We start from the raw sequence: 26,498 nt of genomic DNA on the forward strand, positions 1-26,498 counted from the left end.
ACTGACCCTAGAGGCAGGGATGGGAGATGAAGTCTTTGACTTCAAGCAGTTTATGGCAATGTCAGAACCAAGATAAAAGTAAGAGCACCTACAATTAGATACTGTCCCACTCATAGCAGTTAAAATCAGGTAGCTGGATAAATTCAAGAAAATGCAGAATCAGGTTAAATTTCATCAAAGGAAATTTACCATAGTAATAATGTTTCACTTTCTTTTTTGAAGGTGGATTAACGGAGAAAGGGCAGAGATACAACACGATGGCACTGCACAGCTTTAATTCTTAAAAAAGGAAGATGTGATAGTATCTAGTAAAAATGTCAGGTTTTAAGCATATTTTGATACATTCTCTTCTATCTTAGAGATGGTCCACATATTTTAAAGAACCTGACAGCGGCAACTACCCTAGTTTTGCCTATAAGAAATTATAAGCAACCCGACTGGACAAAATTGAAAAAAAAAATTAGGCTAACCTGATGAATAGGAATGAATGTTATAAATTACTTTATTTTTGAATACTGGAAGTACTGCTGTATGCAGAGTGATTTTGCAACTCTTTATGCTTTTTTAAATGTTATCAATTTTTCTAAAACTTTTCCCACTATTCTTCAAAATTCGAGTTAGTGCTCCTGCCCTGACTGCAATACTTATAAAATTTTCTGTAAACTAGGATCTCATTTTCAAAAAAAAAAAAAATTAATAAAATAGACATATAAGCACAGAAGGGATTCAGGAAGATATACACCAAAGTATTCTCTCAAGGAACAAGATTATGAATACTTGTTCTGTTCTTTTAGTCTGCACTTTCTGATTTTCCCATAATGAGGACAGACTGTGGAACTTAATCAAATCCATAAAAAAGGTGAGATATGGAATTTTTCATACTGATCGTCCTCTTTTAAAACTTCTAATTCATTTTCAACTAAGATAATAACTACTGTGCATGACTTTCACTTTTGTGCATAGTCAAAAATGCTTAAAGATGCATAAAGAGTTGCAAAATTGTCTCATGGTACACCAGCATTTCCAGCACTGGAAGAAAAGAGTAATTATTATGGCATCCAGTTTTCTGCTAAGCAAATAGGTTGCCTTCCTTGATAAGGAGACTGGATTTTCATCATGACGTCCCTTTTCTGCCTCTAGCATTTGGTGTTTCTATTCTTCTAACAACAAACACAGCCCACCTGTACGCATCCACATGTTATTTCTTAAAATGTGGAACAGGGAGAAAATGTCACAGGATTTCTGCTTTCCACTAGCATGATTCTTGAGAAGAAGAGTGCAAAAGCAATCAGGTGGACACCTGATCACCTTATACAAAGATGGCCCGTGCTGCTGAGCTACCATCACTAGGACATATGCTTTGTTTTCCCAATATAAGCGATGAGACATACTCAGTCATTCACACACATTTCTTTCTACTGGTGATGTTAAAAATTTAGAAAAAAAGAGTGGCCCAAATTTAAGATGCTTCCTATTGCTGATAGGAGTGAACTGAACCAGGATTGAACCTACGACTCTGGCCCCATTACACTAATCACCCATAACAACAGCATTTATTAGACATGTTCTATACTTCAGTTATTTTCTAGTCAATGATAAGGGCCTACTATTTTCTCGCATGCTCCTCATACACACTTAAAAAAATCCCTTCCTACTTTCAAAGCTTACTCATAACACCCTCAGCTGCAAAACACAAAGGTTTTCTTCTTTATATTCATTAGAGTTAAGAAATATACCCTAGAAAGTCCTATTGCACAATGATTATTCTATATAACAACTTTCTAAAACTCTTCTCTTGAAAATATCCTGGTACAATTTATGGGTGAGTGGGTGAATGAGTAATATACTTTGTTTCCCAGGTGTATTTAGAAAAATAAATACAGTTCATTAAAACACACAGGTTACAAAATAACGCGCCCAACTAAAAAGGAATTTCTGTTTCTTTTGTATTTCCTCCCATTACCCTTTCATGCATTAGCAATTAAAATCTTTCCTCTGGCACCATCACACTGAGTCAAGTGAACTAAGAGGAAAGTAACGGGACAAGATAGAACCAAATTGTATCAAATAAAGCAAAATCCAAAAGCACTGCAGACAGAAGAGGGCTTGGGGAGAACATACACCATGGCTAGGATCCCCTAAGAAGCTTTACTCCATGTAAAGAGGAAACCCCCAGGAAGCAATGTGAGCCTTTAGCACTCTTGAAGAGGTGTCTGGCCAAGGCAACAATGGACGCAGCTCTCGCCTTTCACATCCATTGAAGGCCACTTCTCTTTCTCTGACATTCCCACAGCACCTCCTTTCCTAGAGGGCCCTCACTTCTCCCAAGCACACTACTGTAAAGGGGTGAAAGCCCTCCCCAAGTAGTATGTAAAGTCTCATCTCTGTTCTGCCACTGTTTGACCTTGGGTGATCTTGGGTCACCCAACCACTTGGGACTACGCTTTCTTATCTACTGACACGTTGAACTCGATAACCTCCATCCCAACTCCACCATCTGCTGTGTGGCACTGACCACCTGATGACTCCAGGGGGGTAGGGCCTATCTTTGAGGAAGGACCAGTTAATTACTAGCAGCTGAGGGCCATGCTTTCTTAGGTGGAGAATCACTCAATTACCTTCCTCATCGCTGCTCTTGTTTTGTGCCACGTTTTATCCTTTAAGCAGAGCCTCTACTTTGATCCCATGCAAGCACTCCCTTAAGCCGAACCCTGAATACATTTTTATCTGGAGCAAATGCCCCAGATTCCTCCCTAATGATTTCCTTTACGAAGCCCTTGCACTACCCTTTATTTCTAGGCACTTACTTTTATTAAACCTTTATGCCTGCTCTATCTCTTTATAATACACTGCCCACACTTATTTAGTTCTTCAGTACTAAAGGATGAAAAACCTTAATGGTCATTAGCCTCTTCCTTCAGCAGTGGGAGACAGATGAAACAAAAATGAAACTTACAGGTCAGATCCAGCCTGCCACCTCTAGAAACAAGAGGCTTCAGGAGCTACGGTACCACTCACCTCCTAGGAGGGTACTTTGGTCACCAGATACTTAACAGAAGCACAGGAAAGCAGAATTGCAGAAGTAATCCCCATTGCTCAGGGTGCCCCTGCCCGGGAACTGAGTGAGCAGCAGGGGAAACTCCATCATGAGGCTGGACACAGCAGGCTCTCTCGGCCTGCAGCCTTGCAACAGTAGAATCCCGTGACTGTTTCCTCCATCCTGGGGTTCCTTGCTCCCCAAGCAATTGTCTCATTATGAAGCGACCACTTGTACAGTTTTGTCTTCAAGGGCAGGAAATCTAGACTGTTCAACTTCTTGTTGTAGAGTAATAAACTGACATTGTGGCACATACAGGTTGGGATATTGGTTAATGTGAGCCTCCCTCAAGGGAGGACACCCCTCATTGCACACTTACAAATGAGGTCTCTGGGTCTGCAAATCTGGCATTCTAGGTCCTGGGGGCAGGGAAACCATAAAGGGCATCTCAAATCCCAATGTGGGCCATGACGATTCATCAAAATACTGCCACCTCATGAGGTCTAACAGAAGATCGTTTAGCAGCGTGCTCAAGAGACTCAGACTCGGAGCTAATTCCACATGCCACACACTCTGATGGTACTCATTAATACACTGTTCACAGCTACTTAAAGGAGTTAAGACTCATTTTGTAATAAGCCTTATTCACACGATGTACACCATCAGCACCCTCAAGTTCTTAGAATCCAGTCATTCTCTCAGGCTGAAAAACCAAACCCCTTAAATCAAAACTATGCTGTTTATTTCTTTGCATAAAGCTAAGCTTTAGTCTAGCCTGAATTACACAAATTCGATTTTCCTGTGGACTGTAATATGTTTATACTAACTCCTCACACCTATATATAGGGTTACAGCTTATATAAAACTTTAATATCTATCACATCACGTGGTCCCTAACTCATCAAGGTGGGCACCATTGTGCTCAGTTCAGATTTAAAGAAACTGAGCCTCAGGGATGTTTCGTAACTTGCCAATTTATTTCTTTCTTTTGAGACAGAATTTCACTCTTGTCACCCAGGCTGGAGAGCAAAGGCGCGATCTCGGCTCATGCAACCTCCGCCTCCCAGGTTCAAGCAATTCTCCGGCCTCAGCCTCCAGAGTAGCTGGGATTACAGGCACTCGCCACCACGCCTGGCTAATTTTTTTCTATTTTTAGTAGAGACGGGGTTTCACCATGTTAGTCAGGCTGGTCTCGAACTCCTGACCTCAGGTGATCTGTCTGCCTTGGCCTCCCAAAGTACTGGGATTACAGGCGTGAGCCACCGCGCCCGGCCATAACTTGCCAATTTCATAGAGCTAGTAAGTAGCAGAGCCAGGACCTGCTCCTGGGACCATGGCCTCCTGCTACTCCATGCTGTATGATCTGAACTACATGTGACTCCCTATGCTTGCTTTGCTACAGAATGGAATGAGTTAATTTTTCTAGAAGTGTTTAACTTACATATAGAAACAGCTAACTCACCTGGCAGGCCTAGAATCAAACCATATATGTCGCAGGGCCTGCTGATCTCTACAATGCCGTTGCACTACTCTATCTACAATTGGTAGGAGCAAAGTATGATCTTTCCTCTTCAAAAGAAGGCACCCTCCCTGAAAACTCAACTATGAGCTCCATTTATATTCTCACTGCCACACAGGCTGACAGCCTCCGGGAGCCTGCTGTGGGAAACACAGGGAAGGGGACGGTGCATATGGTCTTCAGAGCCAAGGCAGAGTCTGAGCTTCCCAAGCCAAGGTCTCAGCCTGTGCTTCATTCTGGGGAGGGGCCGCTGTCCCTGGGGCGCTACAGTCAGATGAGACACCAGGGCTTAGCAATCTCTCCCACTGCTAAATAATGCTCTTTGAGGCCTTTCAGAAGCCAACAGTGTAGGGAGGTGAGAAAGAAAAAAATGAAATAGTGGGTAATCCAAAGTAGACTGGGGATGGGGCTAGAGGGTGGGGATGGGGGAAGGACAACACCAGGTATGGAACAACAAAAAGAGATGCAGATATAGAGAAAATCTTCCCTGTCCCGTAGAGCCACCCTTTAACAGCATCACCATTTCCCAAGGTGTATTAATAGGTTCCCTTTAAAAATAAATGCCACGGGGTGTACAGAGAGATCGAACAAGAAGGCTTAGAAATTCACAATGCCATACTAGTGCATTAAAGACTATAACAGGTTCTGAAGTAAAGAGACTACGTTTCCCTAAATTGTCTGAACGTGAAATGCATTTTCTGTGGAATACCTACGAACATTTTGTGGAACAAGTGTTTACTATAACAGTTTGGAAAATACCACTCTTAGGCCCTCAAAGAGTCTACCAAGAATTCCTCCAACATCCTCCTTATTAACCTTCCCATCCCTACATTTCAGGATTCATTTGAGACTCATCCATGCTGAACCCCTCAGCCCTGGCTGCTCCTGAGGCACTGGCCCCAATCACGAGTTCAGAATAGCCCCCCTCTGGCTATACAGAGGCTGGACTAGGGGCTCATCTGAGTCTCACTGCAAGCAGGTTGGGTTCAAACAGCCCAAGGGTAAGATGTAGCCTGCTGTGGAGGGATTTATAAAAATACAACAATAAAAACGTTAAAAACTTAAAGACAGCATTTTAACATTGTTTATTTGTCATCTCTGCATTTTCCGTCTGTGGCTGCAGTCCTTGGGGCAGACTTGCTAGCACATCTGCCTGTATCTAACATGGTCTTCTCCTGCACCTCAATTTTGGTGCTGCATGCGGCCTCAAACTGTTACTGCCTATCACTGGCCACCTGTGAGGTCGGGGTCAGCACACATCCAAGGATATCCAGCCACATCCTATACTTTCCAGCTCTGGCTACAGGAGGGCGCTGAGGAATGCCATGACAAGGAAGAGGAGGACTTCAGAGGAAATGAGGCCCTCCCTGCTGATGGCCCAGCACCTACCTGACACTCCACATTGCAGTAAAATGCCTGCTTGCATCTTCCACATTTGGACAATCCTTCTTTCCTTAAAAACAGAAAGGGCACTGTAGTGGTGAGAGGCACAGAAACGTGAAGCTGTACATTTTATCATGCAATAACAAAAGCCACTTGGTTGGAAAGCAGAGCCAAGGTTCACCGTACCTTACTCTCCCACCGAGAAGGTGCATGTTCCTTAACGAGAGTTTGACCAGATTCAGCCCTTGAGGAGTGAGTGAGTCAAACAGCGCATGCACTCACATTTACCAAACCCACCAGTATGAAGAGCACTGTCCAAAGAGATGAGGGACAACGGCTCTGACTGACTGGTGACCTGGCCAAAGACACCAAGGCTATGAATATCATCCGCACAGAACTATTGTACAGGTCAGTAGTTCAGGGCAAGTCAAAGTTCTTATGTCCCAATTTTCTCATCTGCTAAAGAGGCACAGAAATAAACAAAACCACGTTGAAGGTTTGACCCCATGAAGATGGAGTGTTGGGGTGCACCTACTCTGGTGAAAATCCCATGTGAGTGACAACTCTCATTATTTAGAAATTGCAAGTAATGCAAAGATGGAATTTAGTAAGCTAGGACTATTCGAATGTTGTCCAGAAAGCTAAGCTTAAAAGTGCAACCTAGGAAGTGGAGATAGATTCTTTTTTGTTTGTTTGTTTTTTTTGAGACAGGGTCTCACTCTGTCACCCAGGCTGGAGTGCAGTGGCATGATTCTGGCTCACTACAGCCTCGACTTCCCGGGCGTAGGCCATTCTCCCACATCAGCTCCCCAAGTAACTGGGACTACAGGGCATGTGCCACCATGCCTGGCTAATTTTTGTATTTTTTGTAGAGACGGGGTTTCACCATGTTGCCCAGGCTGATCCCCAACTCCTGGGCTCAAGCCATCCACCTGCCTCAGCCTCCCAAAATGCTGGTATTACAGGCATAAGCCGCCATGCCCCCGCCAAGAGACAGATTCTTGAATACGGTATTATGGGATCTGATTGCTATACATACCCATTTTGTCAGTGTACTATTTAGCTATTCTTCTGCCTCTTCATAATGGGGTCAATTCAACTTATTCATTGTTATATTATTTTCCTGCTTCCCATAAAGGACAGGGACATTGTTGCTTCCCAACTGTTAGGTGCTCGCCTGTGTATTGTGTGAGATGAACCAAAGCTTTTTCAAAAGCTGAAAAGCCACTGAATTAAGCCACATACTACAAAACTCTACTTTTTTTCTGAAGTAGGGAACAATTACATTGTCTAAGTCAGAGCACAATTGGTAAAACCTGCTGTCGAACTCGTGCCCATCCCGGTGAAACCAGCTTCTGGACTTGTGGAGATACCGACACCACGAAGCGGCTCCGCTGCCGCAGAGCCACCCTGTGCCACCTCGTCCCCCCTCCTCTGCAGCCCAGCAGAGCTGATGGGGGCGGGGGCGTGCGCGGTGGGGGCTGACATCTTATAATACGGATATACATATTGTCACGCTGCAGAATCCTCCGCTGCTTCTCGTCAGCAAGTGGTAGTCACCACACTCCTCCTACAGAATCAAGGAAGTCTTCCAAAAATTCTACTGTTGGAACTAAACAGACTGCCTTGCAGCTTTCATGACAGCACTTGGATTCCAAGAAGCAGACTGAAGAATGTGGGAGAAAAACGCATCTTGGGGTTGAGGCATAAATAAATATTCCAAGTTTGCATACCTCAATAGTTCAAAACGGAACCCGCTAATTTAGCTGATGTATTCTCTGGCCTAAAATACCCCCCCCGTCCCCCAGGGTGTATCTGAAGGGACTGAACTCTGACTTTGCATTTTGGAATACAGAAGAAACAAGATGCACAGACCCTTGCTCTCTTGGGAAATGCACTAAAAAATCACGGTGAAGTGACTCGTCAGCAAGCGCTGGGTGATGTGCACTGTGCAGAAATGCCCAGGGGAGGAAAACCAAAGACAGCAGAGGCAGGGAGGAAGCTTGCAAACTTCTTTCCACAGAGAGGTGTGTCAGGAAATAGATAACGGTGGGAGATGCTACCCTTTAAAAATGTCTATCCGAAAAGTCATCTTTAATGTTTGTTTTTATAGGGGGCAGGTTAGAGACCTCTGAGAGTTTGGTTGAAGCTTTTAACTTACTCTAATAACCCACCTTCTCCCCCAACCCTAATGAAACAAAAGAAGTCTGTAAAATTTCAAGGGCTTTGCTGAGCTGTTAAATGCTGAACAACAACAAAAATTAAAGGCTCAGGGGCCACCTAAAAGCCCATATGTAGGACCAGCAAAGAGCCTCTGACACCAGCGTTAAGACCCCCTGATGTAAGAGATTAGAAAATTATCACGGTTAAAAAGATATTTATTAGCTCCACAACATACAAAAAAAGCAAGGATTAATACAGGTTTTCTTGCATAGAAACCAGTAGTAAAGTTAACCTGAAACCAATACTTGTTTGCAGTCTCCACGTAACATCCCAAGGAGAAAGTAGGCAACTAGGCTCTAGGGAACTAAGAAAGAACTCTAGTGAGATTTCATCAAAATAATACCTCTCCCAAAGGCTGGCCTTCATTCGAACCAGCTCGTCACCAAGTCCACAGCCACAAATAATAAAGAGCAGGAAGTAAAGGCTAACTTTTCAGTCTTGGCAATATGATATGTCATTTCTACTATCTATCTCAGTGATTCTCAAGAAGGTCTGCAGACTGCTGGGGTCCTGGAGACCCTTTCAGGGAGTTGGTGAGAGACAGAATTCAGATTATTTGCTTTTTTTCTCACTGTATGAACATTTGCAATGCAGAAGGTGTAAGGCGTAAGGCGTAAGGCGTAAAGGTTCCTGAAGGGTAGTAAACCTTCAGATGCCTGAGCGTAAATCAAAGCCCAGGAAACACTGTATTCTTTTTTTTTTTTTTTTTTTTGAGACAGAGTCTTGCTCTGTTGCCCAGGCTTGAGTGCAATGGCACGATCTTGGCTCACTGCAGCTTCCACCTCCTGGGTTTAAGCAATTCTCCTCCCTCAGCCTCCTGAGTAGCTGGGATGACAGGCATGCGTAATGACACCCAGCTAATTTTTGTATTAGTAGAGACAGGGTTTCACCATGTTGGCCAGGATGGTCTCGAACTCCTGACCTCAGGTGATCCGCCCGCCTCAGCCTTCCAAAGTGCTGGGATTACAGGCGTGAGACACCGCACCTGGCTGGAAACACTGTATTCTTTACTGCCACACTGGCAGTTAAGAGGGGGAAAGCCAGTCTCACGAATGTCCCTGATGATGCAGTAATGAATATTATTTACTAAATCTCGATTCTTAAGTATATATGTCTTTGGCATTGTATAGTGAAGTGGGAAGAATGCAAAAAGTATTTCTGCTTCATACTGAAGTCCAGTGGGTATCTCATGGAAGAGCACTGGTGTGATCACTGGCATTGTAAACTGAACTAGCCACTTTCTTCTTGGAAAAATTCCTGGCTTTTTTTTTTTTTTAACTTGAAAGAACAGTTTTAGATAAACTGTGGTTATTCAGACTTGAGCATTTGGCAGACATATTACTGAAATGAATGAAGTGAGTCTGTCACTTCCAGGAAAACAACACTTGTTGCCAATGATAAAATTTGAGTTTTCAAGCAAAAATTAGCATTTTGGAAAACACAGATCTGCCATCCTGAGCTTGACAGCTTCTCAATACTGAAGACTTACCTGATAAGACTAGTGGTAATATTAAGAATTATGATTTTTTTGATATGGTTTGATAAAATGAGTAAATTTTCAGGAGATCTGTACAATCTAGGTAACTAATTTTTCCAAATGGCCAATGACACTGTTTTAAAAGTTATGCATGGCAAAAAAAGTCATTCCAAGTGTAAGGCAAACCAGTGGATTTTATGTCATTGAGTACATAAAGTTCACAATATGGCTTCTGATTGCGCATCACAACTTTTAAGACAACATCAATTATCAAAGTTTAGTGATTAATCAAATAAGAACATCCACATTTAACTGAGAAGAGTATCGAAATACCCTTCCTCTTACCAATTACATATCTCTGTGAAGCTTTATTTTTGCTACATAATCCAACTAAAACATAACATGACACACTGAATTCAGAAGCATATTTGAAAATCCAGTTGTCTTCTATAAATCCAGACATTAAAGAGACTTACAAAAATTTAAAACAAAAACACTATTCTCAGTAATTCTTTTGTTTTGGAAGATATTTCTCACAGAAAAATGTTAGCATAATAGTTGTCATTTTAAAATGAATAAACCTTCATAATTTTCTGTTTAACTTGATATATGATACACAGTGATTGCTATAACTCATATAAACAAAAGCTCTCTGTGGTTCTCAATAATTTTTAAGAGTACAGAGGGACCCTGAAACCAGAAAGTTTGAAAACTGCTGATCTATTTTAGTAATCTCATCAGGTCTAAGAAGAAGCTATTATTATTCCTATTTTTCAAATGAAGATAATGAGGATCTTAGACGTGAAACAACTAATCTAACATGGTCACTCTGCAAGTAGGTGGCAGACCTGGAATTCACACATTTTGTTTCCATCGTGCTGGAGCATCCTTCCTTGAGTGCTCTGACGATGGTTCAGGAGGGTAGACTCCACGCAGCAAAAATAGTCTCTCTACGTGAGTGGATAAGCTAATAGTAACAACAAAGCATAGGAGAGGCATGCTTTACTCTGGTCTGCATAATGCCCCGGCTCCAGTGGTATCCCATTAATGTCACTTTGCTTTAAAGATGCAATGGGGAGGGGATCCAGGATCATTTTTCAAAATGAGATATGGGGAGGGAACATCCGCACAAAAGAGCATCTCTCAACCCATTGTGCTCCAGGAACCCATTTCACTTGAAACAGATTGTAAGAAAACAAGGATTGATGTATTTATTGTGTACATAGAAGGTCCCTCCTCTCATTCAGTATTGTGAGCCTACATGTTTCTCCAACAGATCCTGGGAGAGTCCAAGCTGGATCATGTCCTCTAGGAACCTTGTGAGAGAACACTGCACTCCTCACTAAAAACTGAAAAGCTTTGCCTGGCTCTAGGGAAGATTTTACTACATGTATGCTCAGTGAACCAAATATCTGGTTACATGTAAATTTTCCTTTTTTAAAATAATAATTTCAACTTTTATTTTAGATTCAGGTTTGCTGCATAGGGATTCTGCATGATGCTGAGGTTTGGAATATAAATGATCCCATCACCCAGGTAGTGAGCATAGTGCCCAGTACATAGTTTTTCAGCCCTTGCTCCCTCCCCTCTCTCCTTCCTAGTAATCCCAGGGTCTAATGTTGCCATCTTTATGTCCATGAATACTCAATGTTTAGCTCCCACTTCAAAGTGAGAACATGGCTGGGTGTGGTGGCTCACGCCTGTAATCCCAGCACTTTGGGAGGCTGAGGCGGGCAGATCACGAGGTCAGGAGATCAAGACCATCCTGGCTAACACGGTGAAACCCGTCTCTACTAAAAACACAAAAAATTAGCTGGGCGTGGTGGCGGGCGCCTGTAGTCCCAGCTACTTGGGAGGCTGAGGCAGGAGAATTACTTGAACTCGGGAGGCAGAGGTTGCAGTGAGCCGGGACAGCGCCACTGCACTCCAGCCTGGGCAACAGAGACTCCATCTCAACAACAACAGCAAAGAAGTGAGAACATGAGGTATTTGGTCTTCTGTTTCTGCATTTGCTTAGGATAAGGGCCTCCAGCTGCAACTATGTTGCTGCAAAAGACATAATTTCATTCTTTTTTTATGACTGCATAGTATTCTATGGTGTATATATATATCTCATGTTTTCTTTATCCAGTTCACTGATGATGGGCACGTAGGTTGATTCTGTGTCTTTGCTAGTGTGAACAGTGTTGCAATGAACATTTGAGTGCACGTGTCTTTCCAGTAGAACAATTTATTTTCCTTTGGGTATATACCCAGTAAAGGGATTGCTGGGTCGAATGGTAGTTCTGTTTTAAGTCCTTTGAGAAATCTCCAAACTGCTTTCTACAGTAGCTGAACTAATTTACATTCCCACCAACAGTGTATAAGCATTCCTTTTTCTCCACAGCCTCACCAGCATCTGTTATTTTTTAATTTTTCTGGAGACAGGGTCTCAATCTGTTGCCCAGGCTGGAGTGCAGTGGCATGATCATGGCTTTTAATTAAGGCTGCAGCCTCAAACTCTTGTGCTCAAGCAATCCTCTCACCTCAGCCTCCCAAGTAGCTAGGACTACAGGGACACACTACCATGTCCGGCTACTTTGTTGTCTATTTTGTAGAGACGGGGGTCTCACTATGTTGCCCAGGCTGGTCCCAAACTCCTAGTCTCAAGTGATCCTCCTGCCTCAGCCTCCCAAAAGGCTGCGATTACAGGTGTGAGCCAGTATGCACAGCCACATCTGTTATTTTTTGACTGTTTAATAACAGTCATTTTAACTGATGTGAGATGGTTTCTCACTGTGGTTTTGATGTGGATTTTTCTGATGATTAGTGATGTTGAACATTTTTTCATGTTTATTGGCCACTTGTATGTCTTCTTTGCCCCCTTTTTAATGGGGTTACTTGTTTTTTGCTTGTCGAATTAACTTCTTCACAGGCTCTGGATATTAGACCTTTGTCAGATGCACAGTTTGTGAATATTTTCTTCTACTCTGTAGGGTGTCTGTTTACTCTGTTGATAGTTTTTTTTGCTGTGCAGAAGCTCTTTAGCTTAATTAGGTCCCACTTTCAATTATTGTTTCAACTGCTTTTGAAGACTTAGTCATAGTCTTTTGCCAAAGCCAATGTCCAGAATGGTATTTCCTAGGTGTTCTAGGATTTTTACAGTTTGAGGTCTTACATTTAAATATTTAATCCATCTTGAGTTAATTTTTGTATATGGTAAAATGTTAGGGGTCCAGTTTCATTCTTCTGCATATGGCTAGCCAGTCATCCCAGCACCATTTATTGAATAGGGAGTCCTTTCCCCATTGCTTATTTCTGTTGACTTTGTCAAAGATCAGATGACTGTAGGTGTGCAGCTTTATTTCTGGTCTATGTCTCTGTTTTGTACCCATACCATGCTGTTTTGGTTACCATAGCCTTACGGTATTATTTGAAGTTGGGTAATGTGATGCCTCTGGCTTTGTTCTTTTTGCTTAGGATTGCTTTGGCTATTTGGGCTCTCTTTTGGTTCCACATCAATTTTAGAAAAGTATTTTCTTATTCTGTGAAAAATGACTTTGGTAGTTTGGTAGGAATAGTGTTGAAATCTGTAGATTGCTTTGGGCAGTATGGACATTTTAACAATATTGGCTCTTCCAATCCATGAGAATGAAATGTTTTTCCATTTGTTTGTGTCATCTCTAATTTCTTTCAGCAGTGTGAATTTTCTTAACATAGGTCTTCTTGGGCCAGCTTGCCTTCAGAGCAGAGAAGAAAAGCTAACAGTTTTTGATAGCTACTGTTACTGATAGTGAATAACGTAAGAATCGCCTTTGATCTATTCTGGTTTAAGCAATTCTAGATGAGGTGGTGGGGTGGGGGCGGGGATGAAGCCCTGTTTAAATTATTCAGATATGTGCTGCAGTTCTTTCCAGAGCTAGCGAGACATTTAAACTCTTCATAAGTCTCATGGCTGAAATTCAAACTAAAACTTGCTGAGGTGGTACCTGCACTGTGTATGTGTAGTATATGTGCTTGAGAGAGGAGAGAGATCCTATGAGCGTTTGACTATTGCTGACTGAGGAGTTACAGCCAGAGAGAAACTTCATATGGGCTATCCATTTTCGCTGTAGGACTATACAAAGCATTTGGAACAAACTCCGTTCCTACAAAAGACACAGTCGTAAATTTTTCATTTGCAATGTAATCTGATCTGAATTGTTCAGGAAGTTTGGGAAAAGACTGAGCAAAATAAAGAAAACAAAATTTCCCTTAAAAAAAAAAAAAAGAACTGAAATAACCCCAAAGGAATGGAGCAAAAAGGAAAGTGTAGAGTGAATCACTAATAACCTCTCACAGTGGTTCTCAACCTTGGTTGTCTGGGGCAGGGCTCATCAGTTCTCATTCAATTGGTATGTGCTGGGCCCAGGCACTAGGACTTTTAGAAAGCTCCCAGGAGATTCCAGTGTGCTTCTAGAATGCGGAGCCACAGGCCTATGGTAATACATTTGGGCGGAGTGGCTTTTTCGTGTGGAAATTGCTGTATACAGTTGAAGCACTCTGCAAGGCAGATTGTTTAGATTTTTCTGAGATTCTTAAGAATGAATCACAGGATGGATCAGGTTGTTTAACTACCTTGATGATGAACATTTACATAAGAATAAAGTAGCTGACCCTGTCTTTTTCTAACCTATGATCAAGTATCCTAGAAGCAGGTGCAAGTTTTAAGAAAGAAAACCTCAGCTTTCGTTCTGCTGTTTCTTGATTCCTGTCTCACAATTTAGGATCCCTCTCTCAAATCGTTTTTTCTTTCTGGTACTTGATGTGCTATGTGATCTTGGGCAAGTTACTAGTCCTTTCTGAACCTCAGTTTCCTTCACTGTCAAATAAAGATATCATTTCCACCTCACAGGTTTGCTATGAAAGTTAAATGAGAAAATGCAAGCAAAACATTTAATACATTGCTTAGAACACTGTAAATGTTCAATAAATGCTGGGTACTACTACACTTTTAATTAGTCTTTGTGCTTTTTTTTAAAGTGATGTCAACTATTGAAATACCATCAGCACAGTCTCACTCAGACTCATAGCTACAGGATCTATGTTTCTAAAGCCTTTGTTTTATGGGCAAATATCTATGCTACTGTGAACAGAAGGGCCCTTTGAACTTAAGAAATAGTTCTATCCACAAAGGAAGAAAAGAAATGTTACAGGAAAATGCAAGTATTTGATTATTACTGACTGGAAAAGAACTTAGAAGACACGCTCCTGTCATTTCCTACTGGAGGAGACACACACAGTGATTAATTTCCTTGTTTTTAAAAATCGGAAACCATGAAGATCAACAAGTTAGAAATGTAATTAACAACTCCTGCTAGTTAATGCATTGCCGCAGGTGCTGTTGGTCTAGATAAAAAGAATTTGATTCTGTAAGCTCCCTACTTTCTGCTACTGAAATGAATGCTTAGTGGGTTTCACCATGAAAGAAAATGATACTGGCATAGAGGAGGTTTGCAATAACAATTACTTTTAACTAATGGTGACAGAAGAAGTGACAAGTATGCTCTGTTGAACAGAGGCAGCCCCAGCCAAATGAAAAAGAGAATGGGAAAAAAGCCCCAGCAGCGCAATATAACTTCACCATAGGTTGAAATAAGACAATCAGAAACAAAGTTAGCCTCCCACCCAGCGAGGGTGGTTATACTAGCAAGGCCTCCAATCTTGTTTAAGAGAAATAAAAATTGGAGGAATTGTGGCAGAACGCTATTATAACCCTGGTCAGGGGACAAGGATAATACTCAGGCTACAGGTTTTTGTGTAATAGTGAAAGGTGCTCCATACATCACTTTAATCCACAATGTAACAGTGAACGGGACCCACGTGCAGCGGGGGGCTTCTTCCCAGGGCTGTGCTGAACCTTCGCTCAGCACCAGGCTTTGTTCTGAGGCTTGTTAAAAGTTAGAGCCCGCATCCTCTTGGGGAGGCAGGAAATATTTAGGGCAGTAAGGTAGCAACTAATAGGTTTTCCCAACTATTGGAACTGGAGCTGTAATTTACAAGAAGGAAGCTGGGCTTGGTGGTCAGAGTAATGGCTGACCTAGTTACAAAATAACACGGATTTGTTTTCATGCAGGCTCTGGCCCAGAGAAAATTTACCTTTGCCTTAGAAAGAAAAAAAAAATTCATGAAGCTTATGAATATAGGAGAGAAATATTTAGCCTGTGAAACAGTGAACATTACATTTTCTTTTCAGCCCCTGGACAACACCTATATCCGAAGTTCCTCTTGTAGGCCCTGCACAATCTCTAACAGTTAAAGCTCGTCCAAAGAATGAATGTATGCACTTTTAAAATTTCACGTTTTCCTCTGGAAATGCTCTGTCTTAACTTTTGTGCAAGGTCAGAGTAACACTTCCTTGCTACTTTTATCTTTACTTCTCTAATGCCTTCTGATTGAAAAGTCAAAAGCAAAGAAACAACGAATGCCTTTCTAACTCAGTTCTCTCATAAAGGAACTGACAAAATAATATCCACCGCTTCTTCCAGTTAAATGACAGATGTTACTATTAGTACTTTGTAATGAATACCAATATTATTAGGTTCCCCATGCTTGCTGTTGCATAAAACTCACGTGATTAAAAATCAAAGAAAACGACAAAACCAAAGTAATATAAATTTAACTACTTGAAAACTTAAAATACTCCTAACAGTATTCCTTACTTCAACATTCTGTCCATAAAACGGAAATAAACCATGGTAAAAATTCCTTTATAGTCTAATGCTAATTGTGAGTTCCCAGAACATGGTCAGGTCTGCTGCAGCAAAACATGTGTTAACTACCTGTCCAGACAGAACTGTTCTGAATCTTACTTACAGGAAAATGTGTGTTTTTCGTTTGTTTGTTTGAGAGAGGGTCTTGCTCTGTCGCCTAGGCTGGAGTGCAGTGGCACAATCTTGGATCACTACAACCTCTGCCTCCCGGGTTCAAGAGATTCTCCTGCCTCAGCCTTCAAGTAGCTGGGATTAATTACAGACATGAACCACCACGCCCAGCTAATTTTTTATTTTTAGTAGAGACAGGGTTTCACCATGTTGGCCAGGCTGGGCTTGACCTCCTGTCCTCAAGCCATCTGTCCGTCTTGGCCTCCCAAAGTGCTGGGATTACAGGCGTAAGCCACCACGCCTGGCCTGGAAAATGTTATCTTTTTAATTGCCTACAGAAGAATTTTAAGAGTTGAGATTCTCTCATCCCCTCAGTTTTATTTTCCTGCAAACAAAATACAAAAAATTGAATTACTAATTTGTTTAGGCGAATTACCCCGAATTGTGGACTTTACCTTGAAAACTTAAACTGATCAGATACCATTTAAATAGATTTAGCAGACATTTTTCTTTCAATCCTTATTGATTCCATTTGTATTTCTCTGAATGGAGAACATTTTTTATACTATAAAACCTTGCACATGAGGCAGTAAGAAGACATGTTAATCTATCACAGCTAAGTAATTTCTATTCAAAAGTGTTATTTTCTAGGTACAAAAAGTACTGTGCTACAGCCATACTGGGAAATAATATTTTTGTTAAAAAAAAAAATGAGTGGCTGGGCGAGGTGGCTCATGCCTGTAATCCCAGCACTTTGGGAGGCCGAGGCAGGCGGATCACCTAAGGTCAGGAGTTCAAGACCAGACTGACCAACATGGAGAAACCCTGTCACTAGTAGAAATACAAAATTAGCTGGGCGTGGTGGCAGGCGCCTGTAATCCTAGCTACTTGGGAGGCTGAGGCAGGAGAATTGCTTGAACCTGGGAGGCGGAGGTTGCGGTGAGCCGAGATCGTGCCATTGCACTCCAGCCTGGGCAACAAGAGCAAAACTCCATCTCAAAAAAAGAGCTATTTGGGGAAATCTGCCCTGCCTACATGAGCGTGGTAAATATAAATATCAGGCAAAATGATTCAGCATCCAAACAGCCCACATGACCTGGAATTGAGAGCAGAAAGCTACCCCTAGGACTGAGCTCTTTGAAGATACAGAAGTTAGGGAAATAGCACTTACTGAGCATGTTGTCTTATTCATCTCTGAAACTCCACAGTGAGAGCACAATGCTTGGAATAGTAGGATGTTCAAAAAATGTAAATAGTAAATTATTATAAAATAAATACAAACAAGTCGATAAATAAAATGAAAGATGTGTGGGCTGAAGTAGTTAAGACAAAGCTTTGGACCAGGTGCGGTGGTTCATGCCTATAATCCCAGCACTTTGGGAGGCCAAGGTGGGTGGATCACCTGAGGTCGGGAGTTCGAGACCAGCCTGGCCAACATGGTGAAACCCCATCTCTATGAAAAAATACAAAAATTAGCCAGGCATGGTGGCACGTGCCTGTAATCCCAGCTACTCAGGAGACTGAGGTGGGAGAATCGCTTGGATCTGGGAGGCGGAGGATGCAATGAGAAGAGATTGTGCTATTGCACTCCAGCCTGGGTGACAGAGAGAGACTCTGTCTCAAACACACACACACACACACACACAAAAACAAAAACAAAAACAAACAAAAAAAAACAGAAAAAGATAAAACTTTGGAAAGAGATGCAATTTGAGCTGGATCTTTCTTGAGTATAAACAAACTGAGGCTCTGAGGCCTTAGCAGAGGATAAGGAAGGAAATATTACAGAGAAAAGTACTCTAGATGACAAATGGACAATAGGAAGAATGAAGAATGACATTCTTCAGCTTTGCAAAGACCACCCAAATTGAACTTGGAGTCTAAGTCAAAATGCAGTGAGGGATAATGCTGGATACAATGGGAGGGGCACTTAGTAGGGAACTTGTCCTGAAGAAAGCAAGGAGTCAATAAAGGCTTCTGAGAGTATTTACAAGGATTCATTTCCAAGAATGAACAGTTGCATATTAAGAGAGGTGATGAGGCCTATGCAAAGGGCCACTAGTAAGATAAGATGCAGAAATGAGACTAATACATTTCGCAGATATTTACTGCAGTAACAGAGGCTAGTCTTCTTGCTAAATGCTGGGGTTACAAAGATAAGTAAGACCTAGTTCATGCATTCAAGGAGCAAGTGTGATAAAGGAAGTTTGTATGAGGTGCTGTGGGAGCAAAGACAAAGGGAACTAATCCAGACTGCAGAAATCAGGACAGATTTCTCAGAACCAAAGGAATGAGCCAGGCAAAGAGGGACATAGAGAGGAGAATCAGCAAGGTGCATATATGTGTGTGCATGTGTGTATATGTATGCATTCATTACTATAAGCAATTTAGGATGACCAGAGTGAAAATAACACAGCAGAGCAAGCTAGACTCAGATATGGCTCCTGAGGCTTGGCCTGAGGGTGTCCATCAGGAAGCCCTGACTCTACCATGGAGTTCTATCAGGGGCGTCCTCAGATTCACAAACAGAGAAGATCAAGAGAGGTGGGCTTCTCTCTCTTTCTCTCTCTCTCTCTGTACCTAGAAAATATTCAGTAGCTGAGTGCCTTGTAAAGCTGGAACATGTGCAGAAATCAATTAAATATTGGATGAAATAAATAGATTGTTCCTGAATCCCTACTTCCTTGTTAACCTGAATGTTTTAAAGTTAAAAAACAAACAAACAAACAAAAACCCTAAAGGTTTTTTTAGAGTGCTGTTTAAAATATTTACTCAGGTGTATGGCTAGGCCATATTTCATTAACTTCTAAAATATATCTACCCAGAGCTGCTGCTATTTTAACCAACATAGGGATGTTGCCAATTCATTGGACCTAAGTATTATCTGATCAAAGCTCTCTCTTAGTTCGTGTCAGTCATGAGACAGGGTGTTGCAGTTGTAGGAGTGGAAAGATGTGATGTCTTTCCTCATCTATCACAAGGGTCATGGCCAACACCCCTGGAAGAAAAGACATATTAGCAAGATAAAAACATAACAAATGTATTTAGTCAAAGTTTTTATGTAAAACAAGAGCCTTCAAAATGAGAGCCCAATAACTCAAGAACTCAAGGAAAACTGCCTATTTTTATGTTCAATGAAGAATGGACAAAAGGGTATGAGCTAATAACGGTAATAGACTGAGGGACAGGGAAGGTCACAGAGTCTTCGCTTCTGAGGCCCTTCCAACCCCCTTCAGTGGAAAGTGCTCTGTATGCCAAAGGGCCAAACTTTGGGGTATCATTTTCTGAGTCCCAACATGGTTAAACATTCTGGTTAACAGAATGTTCTTCATGACATACATGGATGACCAGAAGAAAGAAAAAGAACAAACCTTCCTGCCTTTTATACAGCATCTGCTGAAGCCTTACAAAATTCAAGGAACTGGGGGTAAAATAAAGATGAATAAAAGCTGGAAAATAAGCTCCGTGGTGGTAGGGATTTTTGTTCCTTTTCTTCGGAGTTGTTTTCCAGAACTATAGAACCCACTAAGTGTCCACAAATACAAATGTTTTTGATTGAGTTAAAAAGTAGAATTCCTACCCTTAAGGAGTATACTATCGGCTCATAATTAAATGTGTCTTATTGGTGAGGTTTTAAGAGCATATGAGGCTATCACTGTGAACAGCAACTGTCACTGTACCACGGATTCATGGACTTGACAGAGAAGAGATTTTTCAGGTGGCAAATGAGCAAGTGTTTCCTATCCAAACATCATCAGAGTAAGAAAAATCCCCATCTCATCAAAAATATGAGCTAGTACCTACATCCCTGAAGAGTCTTTCTTGGTACTCACAGATTAAAGAGAACACAGATTTCAACATAACTCCTTCCAAGTGCCAAGATATAAAATCCTTGAGATTTTTATTTGGCTCTAATAAAAACCTGTATCTTTTTGGATTATCTTACCATGTCCCTCCCCCAAGATGCATTCAGGTCTTCAAGCCCTGTGTGAATTTCACTTCTCTAGGGAGTTGTCCTTGTTTTTCTTCTCCTCCATGGTGACTCCGCGTCCCCTGGGCACCAACACACCCTGAGCATCACAGTGCACTCACTAAGACACAACTGTGTCTTTGTTATTACAGCACACATTCATTTTTATCTCTAGGGACTATAAACTTGCCAAAGGTAAGCACTTATGAATTCTCAGATCCACTTTTTCTATAAAAGCTAACCCAATCCATTTTAATAACATACATACAATATTTCTACTTAGTCATCCGAAACCTTCCACTTCATGTACAAGAGTCGCTAGATTTTATGTTAATAAATTAACACAAGGAGTTCCACGCTATTTTTAAATTTTTGATTGAGAAAGAATCTGAGAGACACAGCTGGATTCTCAGCGAATGTATGGACTAGAAAGATAAGTTGTTTCCTGAACCTTCGAGACTTTTTTGTATTATTTTCCTGCTAAATTGCATATTTCTGTCCTTCAGAGAAGTCTTGAAGAGATCTGATTTCCTTCTGTTCTATTGTGTTGGTGTGAACGCCTTTGCAATTGAATAGGAAGCCGCGGAGGGTGGCAGGAACAAGTCAGCAGAAGTTACACAAAGTGAGGTGTGTGCTTTGTGACTGGTTAGAGCTCTAATGAGGCCAAGGTCATGGGTTCAACCCCTGAAAAGGCAGGTACTTCAGTTAATTCCCTGCCAAAGGACTGCACCCCTAAACTACTGCAGATTTCCTAGAAATCCAAAGAAGTGAAGGTTGGGGATGTGGGTGGGCTAACAATGCAAGTTCCTGACAGGCAAAGGAGACCTCAAAATGCCCTGCCTCCCTCAAGTGTCAGAATAGGCCACTCATCAGGAGGAAGGGGCCAGTGCAGGGGCCCCTGCCCTGACACAGCTACAGAAAAACGCTGAGTGAGCAGGAGGATCAGAAGAGAGCTCAAGCTCTGAATCTGCCAAGTAAAATCAGGGTGCCTTGTTCTAGGTGTGTCTAGTTCCCTAGTGATCATCAGGACACACATACACATGTATTCAAAGATACGTAACCAAACCCATAGAGGAGCTGTCTGTGAGAAGAGCAGGAAATGAGAGGGAACATTCTGAAAAATCAAATTTGCCTTGCACATACCAGATAAAAGCATGCCTTGAACTCAGAAGTATGATTACCTCAACTGTACATCTGAGGTCCAAAAAAAGATGTGTGTGGATGGGGGGAGTGAATTTAATTATTCATGACTCCAGGAAGATAAAGCATGCTTGTAATTATTGATTGCTTTCTTCGAGGACAGAAATAAAGTGGCATAAAACAGTAATTATTTCATATTTTTATACTGACAGGGAAAAGAGGACGGAATATTAACCTAAGTTCAAAGCAGTAAGCCTAAAACACCCAAATACAGTAGAAACTTCCTTTGCAATTCTCTCACTATATCAAATCCTAAAAGAGACAATTTTGCTGTCCTGAATTCTCACCAATTCTGAGTTCTCCCAAAGACCAGGTTCCTGCCAAACTATAGCAGTGAGCCCTGGATCTTTTCAAAGAAATTTAACATATTTTTACAAGAACCTTCTCACAGGTGGTGTGCAACTTGCCTGTTCTACAGGAATACCAACCAGGGGCCTCCTCCTATAGCTGCACCATAAATTCCATTTCCACAACTCAAGAGATTTAACTTCTGCAGAGAGAGATCCTGAAGAATGGATTTGCTTAAGAAGAAAAAAAAAAAAAAAAGACTATGGGCTGATGCTGCCCTATCACATGGCACAGAAACAAACTCTTTATATGTAGGTATAAAGGCTGAGATGACTAACTCTGGTTTAGTCCTAGCGTAATATTAAAAATATTCCAAGCCTACAAAAGGACCAAAGCCTCATGTTCTTTTTATGTTTTATTGCATAATAATTCATACATATAAAAGAATATGTATAGCTCTTATGCAAATTTCAAAGCATTGTAATAAAAACAACATGTCTAAGTCCATATCAGCGTAAGATATAGATCTAAGATGGCTGAATCAAACATTTTTTAAAACTTTAAACAATTCTTTAAACAATGCATTCGTTTGTTAAATTGTTGGCCAATTATAAATTCTATTCAATCAAGGAGATATCAGAGACAGATTAAGCCCCCAGTCTCCGGGGAACCACACAGTAGTAAAGGAGGGGTAAGTGCCTGGGTGAACCACACAGTAGTAAAGGAGGGGTAAGTGCCCGGGTGAACCACACAGTAGTAAAGGAGGGGCAAGCGCCCGGGTGAACCACACAGTAGTAAAGGAGGGGTAAGCGCCCGGGTGAACCACACAGTAGTAAAGGAGGGGTAAGCGCCCGGGTGAACCACACAGTAGTAAAGGAGGGGTAAGCGCCCGGGTGAACCACACAGTAGTAAAGGAGGGGTAAGCGCCCGGGTGAACCACACAGTAGTAAAGGAGGGGTAAGCGCCCGGGTGAACCACACAGTAGTAAAGGAGGGGTAAGTGCCCGGGTGAACCACACAGTAGTAAAGGAGGGGTAAGCGCCCGGGTGAACCACACAGTAGTAAAGGAGGGGTAAGTGCCCGGGTGAACCACACAGTAGTAAAGGAGGGGTAAGTGCCTGGGTGAACCACACAGTAGATTCAGGCCAAAGGAGGCACAGGAGGATCATACTAGGAACAGGGAGATTTGGCTCCATCCTTGAAGGTCATGGAGTCCGGCCTTTTAAGAGGCACTCAATAAATATTTGACAAAAAAGGTGTGAAATTCAGAGAAACCGCTTAACTTCTCTAACACTCAGTTTCTTTCTACGTAAAATGGAATAAGGCCCTGTGTATACCTGCCATCCTTGGAAGGATCAAAATAAGAATGTATCTGGAAATGCTTTATGGGCTGCAAAGAGCAATATGATTTAAAGAAATGCCATTTTATACAGGTTCTTCGAAATTTTTTTGATTGAGAGGATTCTGTGCAATTGCTTTGGGAGGGAAAGGTGTTAGATGGTGGTTTTAACTCACCAGGGTTTGAATTTCACTTCAGGATATCCTGCTGTTATTCTGTCTCTTTCATCTGAAATCGGTTCCAAACGTGCAGCTTGGTCACTAAGCCCCTACCAGCTATAACAGAAATTATGTTCCCCGCATATGAAAAATAACGTGAGTCACAGCACCGGGCACATTTGAAGTCTTAAAGGATGGCTCCTTGCTGCAGCTGAAACAATTGTGCTGAAAGTAAAAGGCAGAAAGGAGCCCTGATATCCTTGCAATGTGGAAAATTCTGTTTTCTTCCATTTCTCTCTATAAATATTTGTTTAATCTTATTAAAAGAATATAAAAGTGCCTAAGCACTTTGGAGTGAGAAAAGGCTCTTTTTTGAAGAAGGTTTACCTGTGTAGGTATATTATATTATTTCCATTAGGTTTTGAAAAATACTGAAAACTGATCCCAGACACCCATCATTAATTCTGGGGAACCCAAGGTTGAGAACTGCTGGTTGTGGCTATGGTTCAACAGGCCTCCTTTTTTTTTTTTTTTTTTGAGACATAGTCTAACTCTGTCTCCCAGGCTGGAGTACAGTGGCGCAGTCTCAGCTCGCCACAACCTCCAACTCCCGGGTTCAAGCGATTCTCCTGCCTCAGCCTCCCAAGTAGCTGGGATTACAGGCGCCCGCCACTATGCCCAGCTAATTTTTGAATTTTTAGTAGAGATGAGGTTTCACCATGTCGGTCAGGCTGGTCTCAAACTCCTGACCTCAGGTAATCCACCTGCCTCGGCTTCCCAAAATGCTGGGATTACAGGTGTGAGCCACCACGCCCAGCCAGAAGGCCAGCTTAATGGTGACTCCACTGGTCAACAATTTCCAGTATTTCCTTCCCAGTATTCACCCCTCCCCACAACTCCATAAAAACACCCCTAAAATTATAATATTTTATCACACAATTTAATTAGAAACATTTAGCCAGCAGAGTTCATCAAACAAGTATGAGATCAGGCCAGGCGTGGTGGCTCATGCCTGTAATCCCAGCACTTTGGGAGGCCAAGGCAGGTGGATCACCTGAGGTCAGGAGTTCAAGACCAGCCTGGCCAACATGGTACAAAAATTAGCCAGGCATGGTGGTGCATGCCTGTAATCCCAGCTACTCGCGAGGCTGAGGCAGGAGAATCACTTGAACCTGGGTGGCGGAGATTGTGCCATTGCACTCTAGCCTGGGTGACAGAGTAAGACTCCATCTCAAAATAAAAAGAAGAGAGATTAGAGTGATTTTGATGGCTCACGATGTGCTAGGGTTGTACTGACTTAGCTTGGTTGGTAGGGTGGGTATTCGTATGCTTTTTTTTTTTTTTTTGAGATGGAGGCTAGAATGCAGTGGCGTGATCTCAGCTCACTGCAACCTCTGCCTCATGGGTTCCTAGGTTCAAGCCATTCTCCTGCCTCAGCCTCCCAAGTAGTTGGGACTATACCACACCTGGCTAATTTTTGTATCTTCAGTGCAGACAGGGTTTCACTGTGTTGGCCAGGCTGGTCTCAAACTCCTGACCTCGAGTGATCCATCTGCCTCAGCCTCCCAGAGTGTTGGGATTACAGGCGTGAGCCGTCATGCCCAGCCCGCACTTTTTTATTTTTATTTTTTTAAGAGACAGGGTCTCACTTTGTCTCCCAGGCTGGAGTAAGTGATATGGCTCCCTGCAGCATCAACCTCCTGACTCAAGGGATCTTCCCACCTCAGCCTACCCAAGTGTAGCTAGGACTACAGGCCCGGGCTACCACAGCTGGCTAAACTAAATAAATTTTTTTTTTGTAGAGAATGGGGTCTTGCTATGTTGCCCAGGCAGGTCTCAAAATCCTGGCTTCAAGCGATCCTCCCACCTCAGCCTACCAAGTCCTGGGATTAACGGCACTGGCATTAATACGCACATTTTACAGATAAGGGAACTTGGGAGTTCAGAGAGGTTAAGTGATAACTGGCCTAAAGACAAACCATCAGGAAAGAATGAAACCAGAATTCAAACCCAGTCCACCTGCCACAAAGTCCCTGCTTTGCGGTTTCTACTGAAATGAGGTCATGCACTAACAACATTTTAGTCAATGACAGACCGCGTGAACAAAAGTGGTCCCATAAGATTGTGATGCCATATTCTCACTGTGCCTTTTCTATGTTTAGATATGTTTGGATACACAAATACCATTGTGTTACAACTGCCTACAGTATTCAGTACAGTAACATGCTGTACAGGTTTGTAACCTAGGAGCAACAGGCTATATACCACACAGCCTAGGTGAGTAGTAGACTCTCTCATGTAGCTTTGTGTAAGTACACTCTAGCATGCTGGCACAAGGACCAAACTGCTTTACTAAGGCAGTTCTTGGAACATATCCCTGTCATTAAGTTATGCATTAATGTACATGGAAACCTTGAAATACTGAAAGGTGGAAAGTGAAAACAGCCATTTCCTTACCTAACATACAGATAGCTGAATTTTGTATTCTTTAATGGCACTTTCTACAGGAAATCTGTTGTACGTATGTTTTAGTCTTACCACCTATTTTATAAAAACACATCTAAAAAAGAAGGGGAACCCCTTTATTAGAGCATGTATTCAATTTTTTTATTCAGAAAACATGATGATTTAAATACATCTGAAGCCATTTCTCCCCCAAAACAACTCTCAAAGCATTCTCAAGAGAGCCAGAGTCATAGCAGCCCTGGGGACAAAGTCCCCTTCTCATGCACAGCTTCAGGCAGCCAGAACCAGGGCTAGTTCAGAAAACTTCAGGAAAACAGCATCAGGATTTCATGGCTCTTAATACTAATTAAGATCAACTAAAAATTATTCTGCCGGTTTGATAAAACAAGAGGAAAGCTAAGATGAATACGCTAGAGAATAAATCTGGGGGACATGAGGAAAAAAGTCTTTATAACTGCTGAAATAGGACACCTTAATCCCAGGGTTTGGCTCAGGCAAACAATTTAATTTTTAAAACAACTAATCTAAGCCAGACATGACCGAAATTCACTGAAACTGGGTTCTAACAGCTCTATTCCAAGGAGGGTAAATGGGCTT

The 26,498-nt window shown here is 41.9% G+C and overlaps 1 protein-coding gene across 4 annotated transcripts in view; it reads right to left on the reverse strand.

Moving 5' to 3' along the window:
* The window catches only part of SMYD2 (SET and MYND domain containing 2), a 56,288-nt gene that overhangs the window by 25,907 nt on the left and 3,883 nt on the right, over nucleotides 1-26,498 (reverse strand). For 3 of the 4 annotated variants that reach the window (XM_002809460.6, XM_009237802.4, XM_024233000.3), the window contains exon 2: nucleotides 5,946-6,009. The exons of the other annotated variant lie outside the window; for it this stretch is intronic. In XM_002809460.6, the coding sequence (XP_002809506.2) occupies nucleotides 5,946-6,009 (64 nt within the window). The remainder of the gene's footprint in view (nucleotides 1-5,945; nucleotides 6,010-26,498) is intronic. 4 annotated transcript variants of the gene reach the window in all.

Source organism: Pongo abelii, chromosome 1, assembly GCF_028885655.2.
Source record: "Pongo abelii isolate AG06213 chromosome 1, NHGRI_mPonAbe1-v2.0_pri, whole genome shotgun sequence".
Classification (NCBI taxonomy): Eukaryota; Metazoa; Chordata; class Mammalia; order Primates; family Hominidae; genus Pongo; species Pongo abelii.